General features: G+C 42.7%; 1 protein-coding gene across 3 annotated transcripts in view; it reads left to right on the forward strand.

Annotated features, from left to right (window-relative positions):
• Positions 1–17,048, forward strand: part of LOC138350034 (serine-rich adhesin for platelets-like) — an 81,520-nt gene extending 64,472 nt beyond the window's left edge. For all 3 annotated transcript variants that reach the window (XM_069300298.1, XM_069300299.1, XM_069300300.1), the window contains 4 exons: positions 7,753–7,953; positions 8,536–10,039; positions 10,838–11,080; positions 12,403–17,048. In XM_069300298.1, coding sequence (XP_069156399.1) covers positions 7,753–7,953; positions 8,536–10,039; positions 10,838–11,080; positions 12,403–13,329 — 2,875 coding nt within the window. In that variant the 3' untranslated portion in view covers positions 13,330–17,048. The remainder of the gene's footprint in view (positions 1–7,752; positions 7,954–8,535; positions 10,040–10,837; positions 11,081–12,402) is intronic.
• Positions 17,049–21,828: the final 4,780 nt, after the last annotated feature.

Consider the following 21,828-nt stretch of genomic DNA (forward strand, 5'->3'; position numbering starts at 1 on the left):
TAGACGTCTGGAAGTAGTTGTAGTTGTTGTTCTTTTGGCTGCAGTACTTGTGTATGTAGAGTGGTAACGGGTAGAATAGGTGATGGAGCAGGCCGAATCTCTTCCTAGAGATTTTACCGTGACACCCGCATTAAACCTTGATAATGGATTCTTGTTCTTTTGAGTTTGGCTTTTCTTTTCCTTACTGGGTGCATTACGAGGTGCCGGAGTCTTCCTGGCTGGCAGACTGCCCTTTCATTTCGTTGGGGGGAGGGGGATACCTTGAGGTTACCTTGAGGTTACCTTGAGGTGCTTCCGGGGCTTAGCGTCCCCGTGGCCCGGTCGTCGACCAGGCCTCCTGGTTGCTGGACTGATCAACCAGTCTGTTGGATGCGGCTGCTCGCAGCCTGATGTATGAATCACAGCCCGATTGATCAGGTATCCTTTGGAGGTGCTTATCCAGTTCTCTCTTGAACACTGTGAGGGGTCGGCCAGTTATGCCCCTTATGTGTAGTGGAAGCGTGTTGAACAGTCTCGGGCCTCTGATGTTGATAGAGTTCACTCTCAGAGTACCTGTTGCACCTCTGCTTTTCAACAGGGGTATTCTGCACAAGTGGCAAGTCGTTCAGGTGTACCTGGGGGGCCAGTTTGAGGACCTCAATGTGTGCTTGTTTGCCTTCATGCTTCCTCGTGATATCGGGCAGCTGCAGTTTCCCTCCCTTTCGGCGTCCCTGATGACCGAGGATTTGCACACCTGTGGGCATTTGGCTTTGGTCTTGCGCTTCTTTTTCCTGCTGGTGCTGAAGTTGTCCTCGGACTGGCTCGAGGAGGATGTGGAAGAGCTTGGTTCCGGGCTTGTATCTAATGCGCTTGCCTCGGCGGCTCGGGTGTCCCTATCTGTTATGCTTGCTCCCACACCTTGTCCCTGGGTTTTCGATCTGTTTAGACCATTTCCCTGGGGGTTCTGTCTGGGGGCTGTGCTTTGCCTTTGTGGTGTATCTACGCCGGCAAGTGTGGTGGTTTGGGCTCCCCCTGGTTCGATTCTGGGTTCCTTTGGGTTCTTTGGTTTCGTTCTGGAGGTTTCTTCCTCTTTGTCCCCCTTTGTGGGTTCAGGGGGCTGTTTCCTCGTGTGTGACCTGGTTCTGCCTTCTGGGGTTCCGGGGTCTTCCTGGCTTGCAGACTGATCTTTTTGGGTCTTGGCACGTGTTGTGGTCGTGCTGGGACTTTGAGGTTTTGTTGTCGAGGTGGGCCTTTTAATGCAGTTTTGTGCCTTCTTCCCCTGGCCGGCATGGTGCTCTCTGCCCACTGGTCGGCGGCTTGTAATTTTCTTTTCACGTGTATGTGTGTGTACACATGTACTATTATATTTTGGTAGCAGTCTTTCTTGTAAACATATGTTGTTGAATATGACTGAAAAGGTAAGATTAATAATTCTAACATGAATCTTCTCAATATTTCTTAGGTTTTCTTCACTGTCAGTGGTAATAAAAATAAAAATTCTCAGAAATTCATTTTTGTAATTGTCTGACGCCTGAACGCATTTCGTAATTCGTTTTACATTTTCAAAGACTTAATTTACACACAAATTCTTCGTACTTGTACTCCATTGGATGAGGTGATATGGTACAAAAGTTTTGGGTGAGGTGAGAAACACAAGACATATCACGAAACAATGGGTATAAATTGGATAAGTGAACATATGAATGGAAGTACAGTGGTACCTCGGAATGCGATTGTCCCTGTATGCGAGGTTTTCGGAAGGCGAGCAATATTTACTCCAAAAATTTGTCTCAGAAGGCGAGGGTTACTTCAGGACGCGAGTTTGTTGATACGCGTACAGGCCGACCTAGCGCGTGGTGGTTCGGCGATCGTCGCCCCTCCGCCCCTCAGTTTACCATTGTCTCGCGCTCAGTGACTACCCCCACATCAATTCTTCTCGCGGATTTTCAGTGTTTTGTTGGATTTTTGGTGATTTGTCTATACAATTTGTTATTATATATCTCACCATGGGTCCCAAGAAAGCCAGTGGTAAGGATAAAGGCCAGAAAGCTCATGTGAGGATGACAATAGAGGAGAAACAAGAGATCATTCGGAAGCATGAGAACGGTACACGTGTTGTTGAACTTTGTAGGCAGTACAACAAAGCCACATCAACAATATGCACTATACTTAAGAAGAAAAATAAGATTATGGGTGCTAAAGTGGCAAAAGGAGTAAGAACATTAACGGCACAAAGACCCCAAATACTTGAAGAAGTGGAAAAGTTGTTATTAATTTGGATACACGACAAGGAGTTAAGGGGAGATAGTGTTTCGGAGGCCATTATTTGTGAGAAAGCCAGGGTGTTGCACGAAGACCTTCTAAAGAATACCCCTGCAACGAGTGATACAGATAAGAAAGAGTTTAAGGCAAGCAGGGGCTGGTTTGAAAAATTTAGAAAGAGAAGTGGTATCCATAGTGTTACAAGGCATGGGGTTATGTGATGTGATTATGGAAGGGGACTTCCCTTCCAAACAGTAACTCCTCTCCTCCTCCCCCCTCCTCACCATCTTCCATACGCCTACAGCACTCGACAGCAAGGTAAGTAATAACTGGAACACAGTTTTGTAGGTTTATTTAGATGAATTAGGTAAATTAGGTATAAAAATTTAGTTTGATGTGGGGTTTTTGGGGTAGTCAGGAACGGATTAATTCATTTCCCTTTATTTCTTATGGGGAAATTAACTTCGGAATGCGAGTTTTCGGAAGGCGAGGCGTCTCCAGGAACGGATTAAACTCGTATTCTGAGGTATGCCTGTAACTGCACAAGGTCTATTGGCCCATACTTCCTCTTGCTGCTTCCGTATTGGTTCGGGGTCTTGAAGTAGGTAGAATATAGTTATGCATTAATTGGCTGTTGATTGCTGGTGTTGACTTTTTGATGTGTAGTGCCTCGCTTATGTCAAGCCGCCTGCTACCGCCGTACCTATCGATGATTTCTGTGTTGTTTGTTAAGATTTCTCTGGTGATGGTCTGGTTGTGAAAAGAGATTGTGTTCCTTGATGGCTCCCTGTTGCTTATGCATTGTTAGTCGCCTAGAAAGAGATGTTGTTGTCTTGCCTATATACTGAGTTCTTTGGGGCTTACAGTCCCCAAATGGGCATTTAAAGGCATAGACGATGACGGTCTCGTTGACCAGACCACACACTTGAAGGTGAAGGGACGACGACGTTTCGGTCCGTCCTGGACCATTCACAATCGACTTGAGAATGGTCCAGGATGGACCGAAACGTCGTCGTCCCTTCACCTTCTAGTGTGTGGTCTGGTCAACATACTTTAGCCACGTTATTGTGACTCATCGCCTGCAGACGTTGGTCTCCTTCAGAGCGTTCTGCTTGGTGTCTGGTGAGTTTTTCATGAGTAGATTGGCCGTTTTTTTGGTTTAATAATAAATTATCAATTGTATTTTCTGATTTTTATCTGTAGGGGATGACCTCATACTCTCTGACCAAACTAAATTCCAAGGGGTAACGAAGGACACTACAGCCGAATTGAAAACGGAGGTAAACAGATTGATCGAAACTGTGAATGCCAAGAAATCCGGACTCCACCTGCCAAAAGTTGTTGGGGAATATAAACCTGGGTATGCCTATGGAAATGTCAAGACCCACAAGCCTGGAAACCCACTTCGGCCAATCATCAGCCAGATACCCACACCCCACATACAGACTGGCTAAGCAACTCAACGGGTTACCGACTCCTTACGTACCCTGTGCTTTCAAAAAAATGAGGGCAGTAATCAGAGGCAATGTATCAAGAGGTGTATGCCAAATTTTGCAAAATATACGATGAAGGCACACAAACATTCATACCAAAACAGACATGCAGACCTAGGAAACAGGGATGGTTCAACAGAAATTGCGAGAGGGCCAAAGATCAAAACACAAAAATGGAATCATTAAAAAAAGAGACCAAACCCCCAAACATACCAGCAATACAAAGATTCAAGAAACAATTTCACATCAGAATGGAGAGAGGCAGAGAGGAACTTTGAGAACGGTATACACTGTAGCAGACAAATGTAAATCAGATCCAGGCCTTTTCTATAAATTCATTAAAAGCAAGCTGCAGGTAAAGGATAATATTCAGAGGTTGAAAATGGAGGACAGATACACAGAAAATGAAAAGGAAATGTGTGAAACATTAAGCAAAAAGTTCCAAAGTGTGTTTGTACAAAATGAGATCTTCAGAGAACCAGACACAATAAGAATGCCAGAGAACAGCATAGAGCACATAGGTGTCTAGAGACGAAGTGAAACAAATGCTCAAGGAGCTAAATAAGAACAAAGCAGTTGGCCCCAGATAGTTTCACCATGGGTTCTGAGAGAATGTGCACCTGAGCTCAGCATTCCACTTCAGCTGATTTTTCAGACATCCCTGTTTACAGGAATTGTAGCAGATGTGTGGAAAAAGGCTAACATATTTCCAATCTACAAAAGTGGAAGCAGGGAAGATCCCCTCAATTATAGACCTGTATCATTGACAAGTGTAATAGTCAAAATATGGGAAAAAATAATAAAAGCTAAATGGGTAGAACACCTGGAGGGAAATGATATAATATCAGACAGACAGTATGGTTTTCGATCTGGAAGATCCTGTGTATCGAATTTACTCAGTTTCTATGATCGAGCCACAGAGGTTTTACAGGAAAGAGATGGTTGGGTTGACTGCATCTGTCTGGACCTAAAAAAGGCTTTTGACAGAGTTCCACATAAGAGGTTGTTCTGGAAACTGGAAAATATTGGAGGGGTGACAGGTAAGCTTCTAACTTGAACGAAAAATTTAATAACTGATAGAAAAATGAGGGCAGTAATCAGAGGCAATGTATTGGACTGGAGAAATGTCACAAGTGGAGTACCACAGGTTCAGTTCTTGCACCAGTGATGTTTATTGTCTACATAAATGATCTACCAGTTGGTATACAGAATTATATGAACATGTTTGCTGATGATGCTAAGATAATAGGAAGTATAAGAAACTTATATGATTGTCATGCCCTTCAAGAAGACCTGGACAAAATAAGTATATGAACACCACTTGGCAAATGGAATTTAATTTGAATAAATGCCATGTTATGGAATGTGGAATAGGAGAACATAGACCCCACGCAACCTATATATTATGTGAGAAATCTTTAAAGAATTCTGATAAAGAAAGAGATCTAGGGGTTATCTTGAGGTTATCTTGAGATGATTTCGGGGCTTTAGTGTCCCCGCGGCCCGGTCCTCGACCAGGCCTCCACCCCCAGGAAGCAGCCCGTGACAGCTGACTAACACCCAGGTACCTATTTACTGCTAGGTAACAGGGGCATAGGGTGAAAGAAACTCTGCCCATTGTTTCTCGCCGGCGCCTGGGATCGAACCCAGGACCACAGGATCACAAGTCCAGCGTGGTGTCCGCTCGGCCGACCGGCTCCCATACCCGGTGGTTCCCACCCCGGTGGTTCTATCAAGAACCACCGGGGTGGTTCTAGATAGAAAACTATCACCTGAGGACCACATAAAGAACGTTGTGCGAGGAGCCTATGCCACGCTTTCTAACTTCAGAATTGCTTTTAAATACATGGATGGGGAAATACTAATGAAATTGTTCACAACCTTTGTTAGGCCAAAGCTAGAATATGCAGCGGTTGTGTGATGCCCATATCTTAAGAAGCACATCAACAAACTGGAAAAAGTGCAAAGACATGCTACTAAGTGGCTCCCAGAACTGAAGGGCAAGAGCTACGAGGAGAGGTTAGAGGCATTAAATATGCCAAAACTAGAAGACAAGAAAAGAGGTGATATGATCACTACTTATAAAATAGTAACAGGAATTGACAAAATTGATAGGGAAGATTTCCCGAGACCTGGAACTTCAAAACAAGAAGTCATAGATTTAAACTAACTAAACAAAGATGCCGAAGAAATATAAGAAAATTCACTTTCGCAAACAGAGTGGAAGAAGTTATGCGAGAAGGTGGTGGAGGCCAAAACCGTCGGTAGTTTCAAAGCATTATATGACAGCGCTCGGTAGACGGAGCATCACGAGTGTAGCTCTCATCCTGTAACTACACTTAGGTAATTACAATGAACTCAGCGCATCACAGTGATTAAACAGAGGTCGCTACACAGAGTTAGCTGTCGCTCCTTCCCTTACTTGCAAAGATTGCTCCTCCCACTGTGCATTCCATACTACGCACAGCGCTAATTTACACCACAATCCTGCTATTATCAGAATTCTGGTCATTTTTATCACAGTCACGGGTTTTCTGTAATACTATCATCGTTAAATAATACCAGTTACATACATATTTTGTAACTTTAATTTTTTTTTTAATGGCATCCGTTTACTAGGGCCCCGAGGAAGATGATGTGAACCCAATGTAGCCGCGGGAGTTTTGAATCCTACACTAAAAATACGAGCGTCCCCAGGCGCTCTGCGCACCCCCGATTTATTTCCTCCAGGTGCTCTGCGCAGTGTGGCAGTTAAGCATGATTTTCCTTCTCTGAAGAAGTGTTGTTTCCTTGTTATAAAAGTTATACCCCATGTGTTCTACAATCCTTTTTCTGATGACTTTTTCTAGAATATTGCATGGAATGCATGCTAATGCCACCAGTCCATAGTTCAGTATTTGTCTGTCCCCATGAACCATTTGGCTTTTTCCAGATTTCCAGTAGCTCTCCCATCTCTATTGAAATGTTGAACACTATAGTGAATGGGTAGTACAAGCTCCCAGCAGCTTCCTTCAGTTTCCATGGTGATATCTGGTCTGGGCCTACTGCTTGTGGTACATCCAGTTCCTCGGGTATCTTTATACCTCTCCTACGTTAACTTCAGTTGTCTAGTGTTTCTGTTGGTGAGTAGTCACCCATCCTTAGGCACCAATTTGAGGTGAGCTGATGTAAGTTAGGGGAAGGCTGATAGGTCAAGTAAGGTAGATCAAATGGGGAGGTAGACAGGTAAAGTCGTGTTGGAGAAGGGGGAATTTTAGACAGCTCAAGTCAGGTAGGGGCATCATGGTACAGTAATTTATATATGGTATATATTGTTTGTATTTTCCCCATTGTACTGTACTTGTGTTTCTATGGTTGAAATTGTGTATTTCTGGGGGGAGCCCCGTCGGCTCCCCGGAGCTATACCAGGCTGATATGCTAATGTCAGACTTTGGCATCAGTCATGTGTATGGAGTTCTTAGGGCCTACTGAGGACCATAGCCAGAACCTGGTACCCTCAGAGAGGCAAGGGGAGCAATGACCTATGGAAACCCCCGTGTGGTTGAAAGCATTCTACGTCTGCCATCGACTGGGTCAAGCATCCAGAAAGGTAAGCATCCCAAAACAAACCCCTATTCTGGATAAAATTGCTACCAAAAGCCGAACTAGTGGATAGAACTCCCCAACAGAAAACAAGCAAATTATAATGACGTCACACGTCACCGCGGTCTGCACAGCTCCCCCCCCCCCCAGATTAGGGGTTTGTTTTGGGATGCTTACCTTTCTGGATGCTTGACCCGGTCGATGGCAAACATAGAATGCTTCCAAGCACCCGGGGGTTTCTATAGGCCATTGCTCCCCTTGCCTCTCTGAGGGGGCCAGGTTCTGGCCGTGGTCCCCGGTAGGCCCTAAGAACTCCATACACATGACTGATGCCAAAGTCGGACATTAGCATATCAGCCTGGTATAGCTCCGGGAAGCCTCCGGGTCTCACCCAGAAAATGGCATTTCATTACATTCAACGCTGGTTTTTTTGTAGGACGTCACCAAGCAAGGAGGCCGCTGGGGGAGTGTGGCGAGGAGGTTCGGCCAGTCCATCCCGAGGCAGCCAGGGTCGTGGGACGTCCCTCAGCTCCTTGGCTGGCCTTGGTTCTAGTAAGAGTCAAGGACTACGGTTCCTGCAGCCTTCGAGGGATCCAATGAACCAACCTGTACCCACAGCATCTTTCCGCAGTTATAGGTAAGAGACATGTCACTTTTGGTATTCGGTGATACCAAATTATTATGGTATCTGCATTATGATTGTTTTGCCTCGGTTCTTGATGATCTCCAACTCAAAAGATTTAACATTGCCTTTAGAATCTGTTGATTCCTGTAGCTTTGATTCAGATAACTGCACAATTAGTCATTTTTAATAGTAGGAATATTCCTCATACTTTGAATTTTGTTTATATTTGTCATTGTCTGCCTTTTATTCATATAGATGATATTAATTTTCAATATATTTAATGTTTATTGTGGAATGACCTTGCAAATGCAATTTAAACTTAACAAATTCATCACTATTATTGCTGTTGGTGACAAAGAAATTTCAAGTTTTTCTTATGTAACACATTAATCTTCATTAATGCCCGAAAGCGTTCCTGCCCGAAACGCTTTGCGTAATAGTGGCTTTAGGCATTGTATGTACTAGCTCTATCTATAAAGCCAACAAACTTTGTAAAATCTCTTTATGTATGTACCTTACCTAAATAAAAATTATTATTATTATTATTATTATTAATTATTATTATTATTAAAACTGTACTTAATACATTTTCAGGCGTGTGAGTGAGAGCAGCAGTCGTAGCACATCCACGGGTGATTTGCGAGGGGTCAATAAAACTGAAGACAGTGGTGGCCAGGCAGATATAACTAGTACTGAAGGGAGTTCTGGCCGACGAGTTACGAGGAAGAACAGCCTTCGTGATCGCTTGCGGCAGCTGCCAGCTCCTTTCACCTTGGAGCGGCGACGACAGGCAACGAGCAGAGGCACACCAAATGGCCAGGATCAGCAAAAGCAATATAAGAAGCAGCAGCATGAAGAGCAACTTGAACTGCAGCAGGATGCTGAACTGAAGAGAGTAGATGTGAAAGTATCACAGGAAGGTAGCACAGGGCCTCTTCCAGAGAGCACTGATTACTGCATACCCAACTTAGAGCAACGTTCTGCAGATGATGGGCGTAGTAGTTTACAGGAATTTTCTACTGTGGGTAATCGCCAGCGTCCACATTACATGCTTCCGACCCGTGCTAGTAGTCAACACTCTCCAGTGAGACCTTCTTCTGTTGACCTGGACACCCGAAGTAGCCCAAGTAAAGTTGGTAATGGTAGGTGGAATGGTACTCCCCCACCCAGCGGTCGTTGTAGTCCTTCAAAATTTGAAGTTAGTGGGAGGCGTGGGAGTATTGGCGGAGAGTCTCCAGTGAGGTCAAGATCGCCAAGAAGAGGTTCGCTTGACTGCTTGGCTTGGTCGCATCCAAGAGCTCTTTCTCCTCCTATATCGCCTCTTCACACACCAACTCGTAGTTCACATGGCTCAACCAGTAGTTTGCTTGCTTCAGAGGAATACCGTGAGGGTTCTCCAGAAAAGCTGTGGATCAACTCCCTTCGCAACGATAATTCCAGACCACGTGCAAATTTACGTTCGTCTCCGGAGAAAAGGGATGGAAGATCACGAACTGGTTCTGGAGAGGTTCTCATACCAGATCGTTTGAAACGTGCTGCTCTCTATCACCCTCCTCAGCTTCGTAATAGAAATGATTCTATGAGAGCTGCATTTGAATTAGCTTTGGATCCCAGCAGTGGACAAGTAATTCTAGACAACAGCAGAGAAGATAGCAAGCCAGCAGCAGCAGCAGGTCCAGAGATATCGTCGGTCTCTTCACGCTACTTCACGGAGCAGTGGGTGCAGGGAGCAGCAACTCCCACCAAAAAGCCACAACAAATAAGTAACAGTGGGATGCTCGGTACACCTCGACCAGAAGTGCCTCCAAGAACAAAATTCCTGTCGCCAAGTGAACGTACTCTTCCCACCTCTTCTCCCTCTGCTAGCAGTTCCACACTCGTGGCAAGTTCCTCATCTCCCTCCTCTTGTTGTACCCGGTCTACCTCCAGTCTCTCTCAGTACTCGTCCTCTTCCCAGTCACGTGTGTCCATCTCCTCTCTGCCTTACACATCGCCTAACTCCCCGGCACAAGCCCATAACACGAGTACAAAGCTTGTTCCAAGTTTAACCATCAGGACACATGCTGAAGAGTCGGAAACTATTCGGACACCTTTGAAGGTAAGGTTATTACTGTGGCCAAATCATATAAAAGGCCTAGTGTTAAAAATGCCCATGTTTATGTTTACATACATGTATATATTCATGCAATTTGACTGATGAATCACAAATCCTGTTGCCATTCCTATCATATAATGGACAACTACTAGAAGAACTTGAATAAAATGATTTCACTTATTGCCAGTACTTTTCAGGATCCAGTCCCTTTAGTCTCTTTCAAGATATGACCAAGACCACATAAATAGTGTAAATGAACCCGGCCCATCGACTTTCTCATGTCACAAATGCTTTAACTCAAGATTTTCTACTAAATATCTTGGGAACTCATTCCAATAAATAATTTGGTCTGAGCCTACCCTACCTCCCTATATCTGTGGGAGATATGGTTTCATAACCAATTTCATAACTTTTTGAAAAATGAGCTGCAAGAGATTACTTAAACCTAATAATGCAAATTTCACAGGGGCCCCTCTCCAGTATCTGCACATTTTTCTGACGTTCGAAATTCAGAGGAAGGTCAAATGGCTGATTTTGGTTCATTGTTTAGGGAGATCCGTTATAGGGAGGTTTGGATTTCAGGTTCTACTATACTCTAAGTACATCTTACACACCTAACTGATTCACTGATTACTTCCTTTCATTTTGAATTCCATTCACCCAGCTTAGGCTAGAAGTGTTATTCACCATGCAATGATGCTAATCCATACTCTATTCAAAATTGTATTCAGAAGAATTATTCTTTCATAACCTATTGTAAAGTGTTGCTTTACTGGCATTACGTGTGTTGTTTCTTTGCAGCCTGCTATGGGAGTGTCCATGATTGGAAAACAGAGAAGAACACCGAGTGTCTTGTCTCCTCGCGACATATTTTTTTCAACGCCTCCTTCGTCGCCTACGCCCACGAACCAACCTGCTGCTGTGTTGTCTCCCGGGTCAAGCAGCGTGTCTAGCATATCAACTACAGTTACTTACCCAATAGCAAATTTCCCACATAGCTTGGTGGGGAAGACTTCAACTCCCACCAAGCTGCGCAACCAAAAAGTAGGTGTTGCATTGTAAATTGGGTATTTTGGGTGTACATCTAAAACAACTCCAATGATGATTTACATATGTTTGTGCATTTGTCTGTGTAATGGTAATTACTGTACCTAAGTGTAGTTACAGGATGAGAGCTACGGTCGTGGTGTCCCGTCTTCCCAGTATTCTTCATCATATGATGCTTTGAAACTACTGACAGTTTTGGTCTCCACCACCACCTCACTTAACTTGTTACTACCGTCTGCCACTCTTTTTGCAAAAGAAAACTTTCCATTATTTTTTGCACCTTTATTTCCTTAGCTTGAATCTATGACTTCCTCTACACAAGGAAGAGAGTAAAGCATTGGCAAAGAATTATAGAACGGTTGCACTAACATCCCACATAATAAAAGTATTTAAGAGAGTGATCAGGAGTTGGGTCACCAGTTTCATGGAAACCAATGACCTTCACAACCCAGGCCAACATGGATTTAGAGCGGAAAGATCATGCCACTCGCAACGTTTATGTAGACAATGAACATTACTGGTGCAAGAGGTGAATTCTGTGGTACTCCGCTAGTAACACTCCTCCAGTCAGATACATTGTTTCTGATTACTGCCTTCATCTGTCTGTTAGTTAAACAAATTCTCATCCATGTCAGAAATCTCCATCACCTCTCCAGCATGTTCCAGTTTCCAGAACAGCCTCTTGTGTGAGACTGTCTAAAGCTTTTTAGGTCCAGATAAACACGGTCCACTCGACCATCTCTGTGGCTCTATCATAAAAGCTAAGTAAATTTGTTACTCAGGATCTTCGATTTTATCCTTTTGTCTCTTGAAAGCATCCACTTTTGTTCCGGCTATATTTCTCATATTTGGCACGAGATACTTGAACAGGCATGACTTCTGATGTTCATGCAGTGTTCTCCAATTGTGCCAACACATACTGGTCTGTTCTACATTTCTTTCCCTATCTTTGGACCTGATCTTTGACTATATTTTATGTCTATATTAGGGGCTCTGTAGCACAGTGGTTTACGTCCTCAGTTAACAACCGATGGACTCGGTTTCACTCCCCAGGCCAGACAGAAACGATTGGACACGTTTCCTTTCACATGATTACTTCTATTTACCCAGCAATAAAATAGGTACCCTGGAGTTAGGTAAATGTTGTAGGTTGCAACCTGGGAAAAGTCAGTAGTTGTCCTAGGAGTACCTGAATAAGCATAAGTTTAGGCTTCCTGTTCCTGGCAAGTGTAGAGGCCTGTGATACCAAAGTTAATGTACCAAGGAACTACTGAGGCTGCCTAGAAAAGCATGCTTTATTTTGTTGTTTTTATTTTCAGATCCTTCCTCATTACCCTGGCATGGAGTACCCACCGGTGTTTGAGCCTGGTTCATACTCTCTGTGTGGCAGTCCTCCAGAACAGTCGGTGTATCAAATGCCAAATCTTCCCTCTCCCCACCAGACTGATCAGCAGACAGCCCCACACCACAACTTTAGTGACATGGCCACCTCCTGTGCTAGCATTGAAACCCATGTCATGTTTACGGTTGGTCAGGCTGCTGCCTCGCCTGGAGTTACACAAGCAAATAACAAGTCCACTTCTCCAGCTGTTTCATTGCAGGAATTACCGGGAAAGAGCAGTGAAGGTGGAAGCCAGCAAAATCAGTGTGTGTCCAGTCACGAATATAAGACCCAAAGAAATATTCATGTTGGCAGCTCCATTGGGACTGCTGCACACCACAGTGTGCATGTAATAATGCCAGTTCAGCCCAACTCTCACCAAAACCTGTATGTAACCTCTCCATCTGGATCCACTTCTTTCCAGAATTTATATGTGAGTGGCCCAGGCTCTGGCACTCACCAAAATATATACGTAACATCTCCAGTGTCTACATCTCATCAAAATTTGTATGTCAGTACTCATCAGAATGTGTATGTCACCACTCCAGTACGACCTAACACTCAACACAACATATACGTGTCTTCACCATCTAGGTCTGGCCCCAGACAAAATATAAATATGAGTAGCACTCCCGGCCGACCTGTATCTGAGCCTGCGGATGAAAGCAGCGAACGAGTAAAGTCTGTGTGCAACTTCAGCCCAAGTGCTGAAGGTCAAAACAATGGCTCAAGTGGTTCCTGTAGGCCTCTGTCAAAGTCATTAGTCCCACCAAGACTACGGCTTCCAGGGCCTCCTGATTCTCCACCAAGTGACGATGATTCTGAAGTGAAAAGTTCTTCGACCCAGACAGAGTCTTCGGCATAAACGTGCAACAGCAGCTCGGGAACTACAGAGCCAGGTTGGCAATAATTAACCTGTGTGTTGGAGCTGCCAGGGCAGTAGGGCACCAGGTATGTGTATGTGGCATTGGAATGAATGGTGCTCTGTCTAAAATGTGATCGCTCAACATTATCACTTCAGGTAAATCTTTCACAATCAAAAGTGAGAGTGCTGAGTTTTATTGCTTTAAGAGTGCTTTCATAGACTTATGTTTATATAAAATTTCTTGTTGTTGGAGTATAAGAGAGAGGAAAGTTTGCAGCTGTACCTCGTATTATATTAGCTGCACCACATTAATGAGTCGTGTAAGGAGGGAGTACTGGTTACCTTGAAGGTGATATATTGAATGAATCTTTCTAGTTAACCTTAAAGGTAATGTGTGATGATTGACCCCTTGTTACTTTGAAGGTGATACAATGAATGCTCATACTGTATTGTGTGTAAAAGTTGTATATATTTCTACATTAGATGATCATGTGATAATAGTTGGCATTATGCATTGTTGAATTTAAAAGTTATCTTGTCACAAATTACTGTATAGGTATGAAGTGTGAAGTATAAGTTTTTAATAGTAAATTCCTATTTGTAAAAGTAATTATTTAAGAGCTTAACATTTTTATTTTGTTGTGTTTCTTTCTTAGTTGTTGAAATGTTTTATATCAATTCTGGGATATTCCCCAGGAAGCAGTCCACAGGTGAACAGCCTCAGTGTCTTAAGAAGGTGTCTGTGTTGAGAATCTCCCTAGTTAAAGGTTATCTGTGCTGATGAGCCACTGATATGGGCTTGAAAGATAAAATGTATCCTGACAAGTGTGTTACTGCAGTCAGTATCATGAAAGATGACATTGCTTTAAATCAGAATATAAAATGATTTATTATGCGCTGCCCTCATGCAAGTCGAGTTATTCTCCACTACATATATGTATATATTCCACAATATTATCGCATCATTTTGCACTGCTACAAGACTTGCATGTGCTGCTCAACAGTACCTGGTCAGTACATGAAGCCTATTTAGCTGTAGGAATGAATGTCACAAGACACACGAAAATGTATGGTTTACCAAATTACCTAAATTAGATTTGGCACAAAATATTTCCCAGTGGGGAAAAAGTCGAGTAGTTTAATCAATGTTTTTCAACTTCAGTTCATTGTTACGTCATCATTTGGCCAGATAGTCCCGAGGGGGACTAAGAACTTGGTGCTGAACTAGGCTCTACTCCCTCGAGGTTCAACCCTGGGTCACGTATCTCTATGATAGAGTTGACTAGCACTGTGTACTCACCTAGTTGTGCTTGCAGAGATTGAGCTCTGCTCTTTGGTCCCGCCTCTCAACTGTCAATCAACTGGTGTGCAGATTCCTGAGCCTACTGGGCTTTATCATATCTACATTTGAAACTGTGTATGGAGTCAGCCTCCACCACATCACTGTCTAATGCATTCCATCTGTTAACTACTGACACTGAAAAAGTTCTTTCTAATGTCCCTGTGGCTCATTTGGGTACTCAGTTTCAACCTGTACCCCTTGTTTGTATACCATCTGTGTTAAACAGTTTATCCTTATCTACCTTGTCTATTCCTCTGAGAATTTTGTAGGTAGTGATCATGTCTCCCCTTACTCTTCTGTCTTATAAAGTCGTGAGGTGCATTTCTCACAGCCTTTCCTCGTAACTTGTGCCTCTTAGTTCTGGGACCAGCCTAGTGGCATACCTCTGAACTTTTTCCAGCTTCGTCTTGGGCTTGACAAGGTACAGTCTCCATACGGGGGGCCGCATACTCCAGAATTCGTCTTACATATGTGGTATACAAGGTTCTGAATGATTCCTTACACAGGTTTTTGAAGGCAGTTCTCATGTTAGCCAGCCTCGCATATGCTGCAGATGTTATTCTTCTTATGTGGGCTTCAGAAGACAGGTTTGGTGTGATATCAACTCCTAGATCTTTCTGTTTCATAAAATACTTCATCTCCCATTCTGTATCCTGTGTCTGGCTTCCTGTTTCTACCGCCTAGCTTCATTACCTTACATTTACTCGGGTTGAACTTTAGTAGCCATTTGTTGGACCATTGATTCAGTTTGTCTAGGTCCTCTTGTAGCCTCATACTATCTTCCTGTTTTAATCCTCCTCATAATTTTTGCATCATTAGCAAACAATGAGAGGAATGATTCTATACCCTCAGGGAGATCATTTACATATATTAGAAACAGAATAGGTCCTAGGACTGAACCCTGTGGGACTCCACTGGTGACGCCTCACCGATCCGAGACCTCACGTGACTGTCTTCTGTTGCTTAGGTACTCCCTTATCCAATGGGCTATCTTCCCTTTCACTCCTGCCTGCATCTCCAGCTTTTGCAGTAGCCTCTTGTGTGGTACTGTGTCAAAGGCTTTCTGGCAATCCAAAAATATGCAGTCTTGCCTATCCGTTTGTGTGCACGACTGCACACGTCCACAAACCTCTCACATGAATAAGGGTCTTAGGAAAACCTCAACATTTTTGTGGGCATCCTTCTAAGTGTGTTAATGAACTGCTACTTAAGTCATCCCCAGAGTTAAAATAAAGTATGTCTATACATGCAACTGCTGTGAATGCAATAATTATTTTTTGCATGGTTTCAGTGTGGAACTACGTAATTATTTATGTACCCATAAATTGCAGGGTCATCTTTCAGTTGTTAAAATCTTATATTACCTTTAATAATTTTGTAATACTTAGTAGTTATAGTTGGGCAGTTCTTTTTTGTCCAACAATTTAAAAAAAAAATCTAGGACTGCTGTTTTAGCTTTGCTCTCAAAGTTAAGCTTAGCTTGTAAAATATATAAAAATATAAAAATGTGGCCTGTAATGAAACATGAATAACATCCAGTGATGTAGGCATGTTATTTCTTACTCGCTTTTATTAATTTTACTTTTTAAGTTGTTTCTGTGCAATATCTTGAACACACCTTTATATTGACAAAATATTTGCAACACTTACATATAATGGTAAAAAGAAACTTCTTGTTGAAATTTGTCTGTATTTCCCTAGTGGCTATTTTCCAATCTAATGTAATCTTGTTGAAGAGGATGAAACTGAACAATGCCAGGAAATGTTCCTAATAGGTTGTAAATAGCAGCCAAGAAAACTATTTTTAAATATTGGTTGAAAGAACCAACTTCAAGTATGGCATGTGGATACCTTAAAGTGCACAATGTTTCATCATTGTTAATTGTTAAAGCACTTTATATTTTCAGAAGTGGCATTCAAATATTGTAAATTATATGTTATAGGGGTTGTAATTCTGCTTGTGGTGTGTTACAGCAGGTCTAGGGTAGTCTTGGCTTGTAATGTGACTGGGATCCGGCGTGCGAGGTGGCGATATTGTTCAGTATATGTAGGTGTAGATATATGAAGTTGGAATTTACTGTATTTTTCAGTGTGTGCTGCAATCTCCTTAAACCCGTGTGTGTGCCTGCCTTAGTTATTTTACTGCTTGACGATGGTTTATGAATAAATCATTATAGTGATCGACCAATAATTGGGTATCAACTAGACACCCAACCCATGCACATTACTTTCTTTCTTGGACCATTATCAAGCCATATAAAGAAAGACTGATAGAGAAACTCGATATAATATGTAGAAAGTGAGGTGAAAGATGACAAGGTTGAAGTATACTATAGGAGTTAATAGGAACAAAGAAAATTAAAGGCTTAATGGCAAAGAGAGATGAAAGACAAAATAGATAGTAATGTAAGAGAAAGACCCTAAAGGGGCTAAAGGTGTTAGTTGACATTAGTTAAGAAGGCTAGAACATTTAACTACTGTATCTACTGAGAAAGGCAAGCATCAACAGCAACAAAGCCAGGACAGGTTCATGCTGGACATGCTGTCTATCGAGAGTTGATTTGACAAGACAGCATCTGTGAGGAGTACTGTATTAGACAGGAAAGATTATTTTAGGAAAGCATTCTGCAAGATGATTAATCCTTAACATGAAACAAGAGAGCATTGTTTGTGTCTGCAGACTTTATATTTCTTTTGTTATTTTAATCTGGTGAAATTGGCCATACTCTTAATGATAAAGTATTGTTGAGGACAAGAGGAACAGGAAATTAAGTTAACACCAGCAGCATTGGAAGCCGAGTCTGTGTTGGCCTGTCGCAAGGCAACTTTGATATAAAAAGGACAAAAGGTATTGGTGAGATTTTTTTCTTCAGATATGAAGGTCGTCATATCTTAGTGTCATAGTGTCATATCATTGTCACTTACTGTTGGAAGCAGATTTTGGATAAAAGTTTTTAGCTTGAGAAATAGCACAGTTAATAAAATTTAATGGCTAACCAGGGTTAGAGAGAGAGAAACTTTTAGTGAAGAGAAATGTCAGAATCCAGAAAGCGAGGGTGTCTGATGCATGGGGCTCAACGGGGGGGGGGGAGGGATAAGAATTTTGTCTTGACAGGTGGGTGGTGAGAGAAAAAGTAATATACATACTATTGCAGATAGGCTTGCAGTAGACAGCGAGAGCTGTGCACATGTACATCTAGGAAAAGGAAAAAGTAAATTAATGCACATTCAACATTGACCTCACATTCTTACCTTGTATATTGATTTATCTACCAGTCTTTCCTTACACAGCTGAATAATGGCCTAGCATGGACTGAAACAGTTACACGTTATCTTCAGATGTGTGGGTTGGGAGTCATATTCAGCCCCGTTATTACTGTCTGCAGATAGCAACTAATCTACACTGCGGGATAATTCAGACCAAATCAATGCAATACTTGCTTAGATTATTGTGCAGCACATGAAAAGCCTGTGGCTCACAAAAATATTTTTTTAATAATTAAAATATTACAAGTTTAATACAAAAAAATACACTATGAAGTCGAATATTAAAATGTGACTTTTAATGTATTTATATATGGGATATGGAGGCATGTTAAGGTGGCTGGTTGGTCATGGCAGGTGACCAGTGTGTAGTCAAGTTACAAGTGGGTTAAGCCTTGGCTGAAGTTAGGAACACGATTCTTTTTCAAATTGGCTCAATTCATCTACGCTTATTCAAATTGGCTCAATTCATCTACGCTTATTACCCCAAATTTTTTCCAATAATTCAAGATGACAGAGTATGGGTCTGGAAATGTTTTGTTAAAGATTTGTATATTGAAATGGTATTCTTTGCATGCAGTTTTGGTATTGGTATTTAACTGTACAAACATTCACTCATTTATGGAAAAAAAAAAGAAAGGGGGGGGGGGGGAGTGGTGGGTAACCCCACAAGGGTCCAGCAGATAATTTGGCTTATTGGTCAGTTGGTCTTCTGTAAATTTGTCAGTCTTTTGTGCTCCTCGTGGTGGTTTTTATAAATATTTTATATTTTTATAGATTTTAAATATAGTTTGTAGTTTAAGACTATTTCATATTATTTGTACTGTAGTGAGAGATTTGCTGGCAAACAGTTAAATATCTTCTGATTACCCCTCATGTAATATGATTTTTTCCAATTTGATATGCCTGTACCTTGTTACAATTTTTCAAAGTACTGTAAAGCAAAAATGAAATTTACACATTTGTTTAAACTGTTGTATAAACAGGTGCTGTCTACTTTATTCAGCTGTGGTGTCACCCCCCACGTTCTGAGAACAAGTTTCGTTTAATGTATATTGACAAAACTGCTAAAGTTTGCATGTTCACTTTTAAGAAAAAGTTTTAACTTTTAAGAGTTTACATCAGAATAATGATTCTTACCATGTTCTGCCAGGCAAAGATTTGTACGTATTAAATATACTGTCGTGATAAAAATATTTTTAATATATGTTTATATATGTATATGTATAAAATATATATATATGTGATATATACTGTATAAAATCTTATGTTAGCTCTTTCTTTTCCAAATAAATGAAGACCATAATAAGAAATGTTAAATGGGCAAATAACCAGCACAAACGTCCAATAAGTTGCAAGTGCCACTGCTAACGTGGCCATTCATACCTCTCAGCTTTCTCTCTCTCTCTCCCCCACCCCCCCCCCCAAAAAATCTTTATTTGCATTTCAATCCAGTCATTCATACTGAAGTGTGTAACCGTTCCTCATTTCAGTCGATGGTGCCTTAGAGCGGTGAGGGGGCTCTTGTACGCTACCCATGGGTAGGAGGGGGGGGGGGGGGAGTAGCTCCTGCTTCACTTTCTTGCCTGCTGTGACGGTGCACAAGCTACATACCATTTCATATGTTGGTTGTGTGTAGAGACATGTGCATGCCCTTATCTTCCTCGTCTGAGAGTTGAGCCTACCCAGCAGTTGTAACCCCTGGGGGGGGGGGGAGCAACATGCTGCCTTGGTGATGAGATGGAATATAATGAGGATCAGTGCAGCCCATCTGAACCAATCAGCTAATCTGGTTAAGTAAATATCAAAAGAGGGCACCAAATCGGGAAGGCTATGTAGCACCATTAAATGTGCGGAATAATCATAGGGCACTAAATATCACCAAGGATGCCAATACGAGAACAAACACGTAAGGCGAATGATATCAAATGTATCCGATTCACCAAGAAGTCTATCGAGGGACATGTGACCGCGAGGGACGGTCGGAAAATAAGACACGCTCGTCCTGGAAGTCAGGACATTCAACAAGGATATGCATGACTGTAAGAGGGATAATGCAATTTAGACAATAAGGAGCCGGGTGGCGCTCCATTAAGTGACCATGAGCTAAGCGAGTATGGCCAAGACGCAACCTTGCTGGAGCCGTTTCCCACCGCCGGTTACGGTGGCAGGAGGAAGGCCATGGGGGGACAAAACGCGTAAGAGAGTGCAGTTTGTTACCAACAACCCTGCCAATGGGCAAGGATAGAGGAATGAATAACTGGGTAAAAGTTGGAATAAGGAATATGTTTAGTGGAGATGGGACAAGAGCAGATATCTTCCCTAGCGGCAGCATCCGCACACTCATTTAAAGAAACGCCAATATGGCTGGGAACCCAGCAAAACTCTACAGATTTAAATTTACTAGATATAACAGCCAATGTTGAATCTCGACGACCACCGGATGGATAGGATTAAAGGACCTGAAAGCCATGAGGGCACTACGAGAGTCAACTACAGTCACAAAGGAGGATTGACAACAAGAAAGCAGGAGATGGAGAGCATAGAGAATAGCATAAAGTTCCACTCTGAAGAGAGGTGACACACACAAGTGGCTAATCTGGTTAGCCCTGCCTAGTTAGACATCAGGATCAAGTAGGTATTGTAAGGTTGGTACCCCTATTGGTCCCCCAAGATGCTATTCGGCCCTGTAGTGGTGACTCACGTATACTGCTGTTCCAATTTCCCCCGAGGTTGCTTGCCCTTGTGCCTTCCATGTGGGGTTTTGTGGTGGATGGGGGTTGCTGGGCAGCAGCAGTCTTAAATGAGTTTACTTTTATGCATACTGTACAGTACTTCAGACCCTCTTCCCCTTTTCAAGCTCATAGGGTGGGCAACCAGACCCTCCACCCCTCACCCAACTCCGACCGTGTTGCAAGATTGGGCTCCGTGGCTTCAGCTGTGGTGGGCGCAGACCAGGTTTTGTTTGACTATCCTGATTGCCAAAGAAATGAGAGATGAAGAGTCAGAGTTGAGGTTCAAGCCCCCGGTGGTGACTACCTCATCACCTGATGTGGTACAGTCTTCCATTGTGATAACCAAATCATTTGCCTCCCTGTAAGTTCCTAGCACTGACACTGTGCTTGCACATTTACTTCTTCCTGGAGCCTACCACTGTTAGGCTCTAGGATTTGTTTGTCCCAACTATGTGACTTAAATATTTTGATCTTTGTCATGACAAATGTACTCGCCCTGATGATATGCACATCCATAAGTACTTTGTCAACTCTGTATTCCCAAGTTACTTTTAACCGCTCCTAGACTGGCACTCGTGTTGTTGTGGCCCCTTCTCAGGAGGCAGATGCCTACTTAACTACTTTGTCCTGTATTGGCGAGACTCCGGTTTGAATGTACGAAAATAGTCTGTTGACTGCCAGCATCGGCACAGTTATTCTTCTGCACTACGTTACAACTGGAGATAGACAAAGACTGCCATGAGGATATTAAATATATCCTTCAGGCCCAGGGCTTTTCTATCCTCCAGACTGATGCATTAACTTGTTTCCCCTCGTGGTAATCACCACCACCACCACCCCCAGCGAGTTGAGATCACTTTTGATGGTAGGACCCTTCTGTCTTCCATCATTCTTGCTGGTGCTAGATGCTCCATTCAGGAGTATATTCCCTCTCCACGCCGTTGCAATAGGTGTTGGAAATTTGAGTCATGATTCTTCCAGGTGCAGCAGTAAGATGTCCCTTTGCCCCTCGTGTGGTGATTTTGGACATTCTCGTACCAATTGCTCTTCTTTCCAGGCTCACTGTATAAACTGTGGTGAGGCCCACTCTGCCTTTCACTGTGCGTGTGTGCATTTCAAGTTCGAGCAGGCTATCCTCACCTTCACCAAACACGATCA

Source organism: Procambarus clarkii, chromosome 43 (assembly GCF_040958095.1).
Source record: "Procambarus clarkii isolate CNS0578487 chromosome 43, FALCON_Pclarkii_2.0, whole genome shotgun sequence".
Lineage (NCBI taxonomy): Eukaryota > Metazoa > Arthropoda > Malacostraca > Decapoda > Cambaridae > Procambarus > Procambarus clarkii.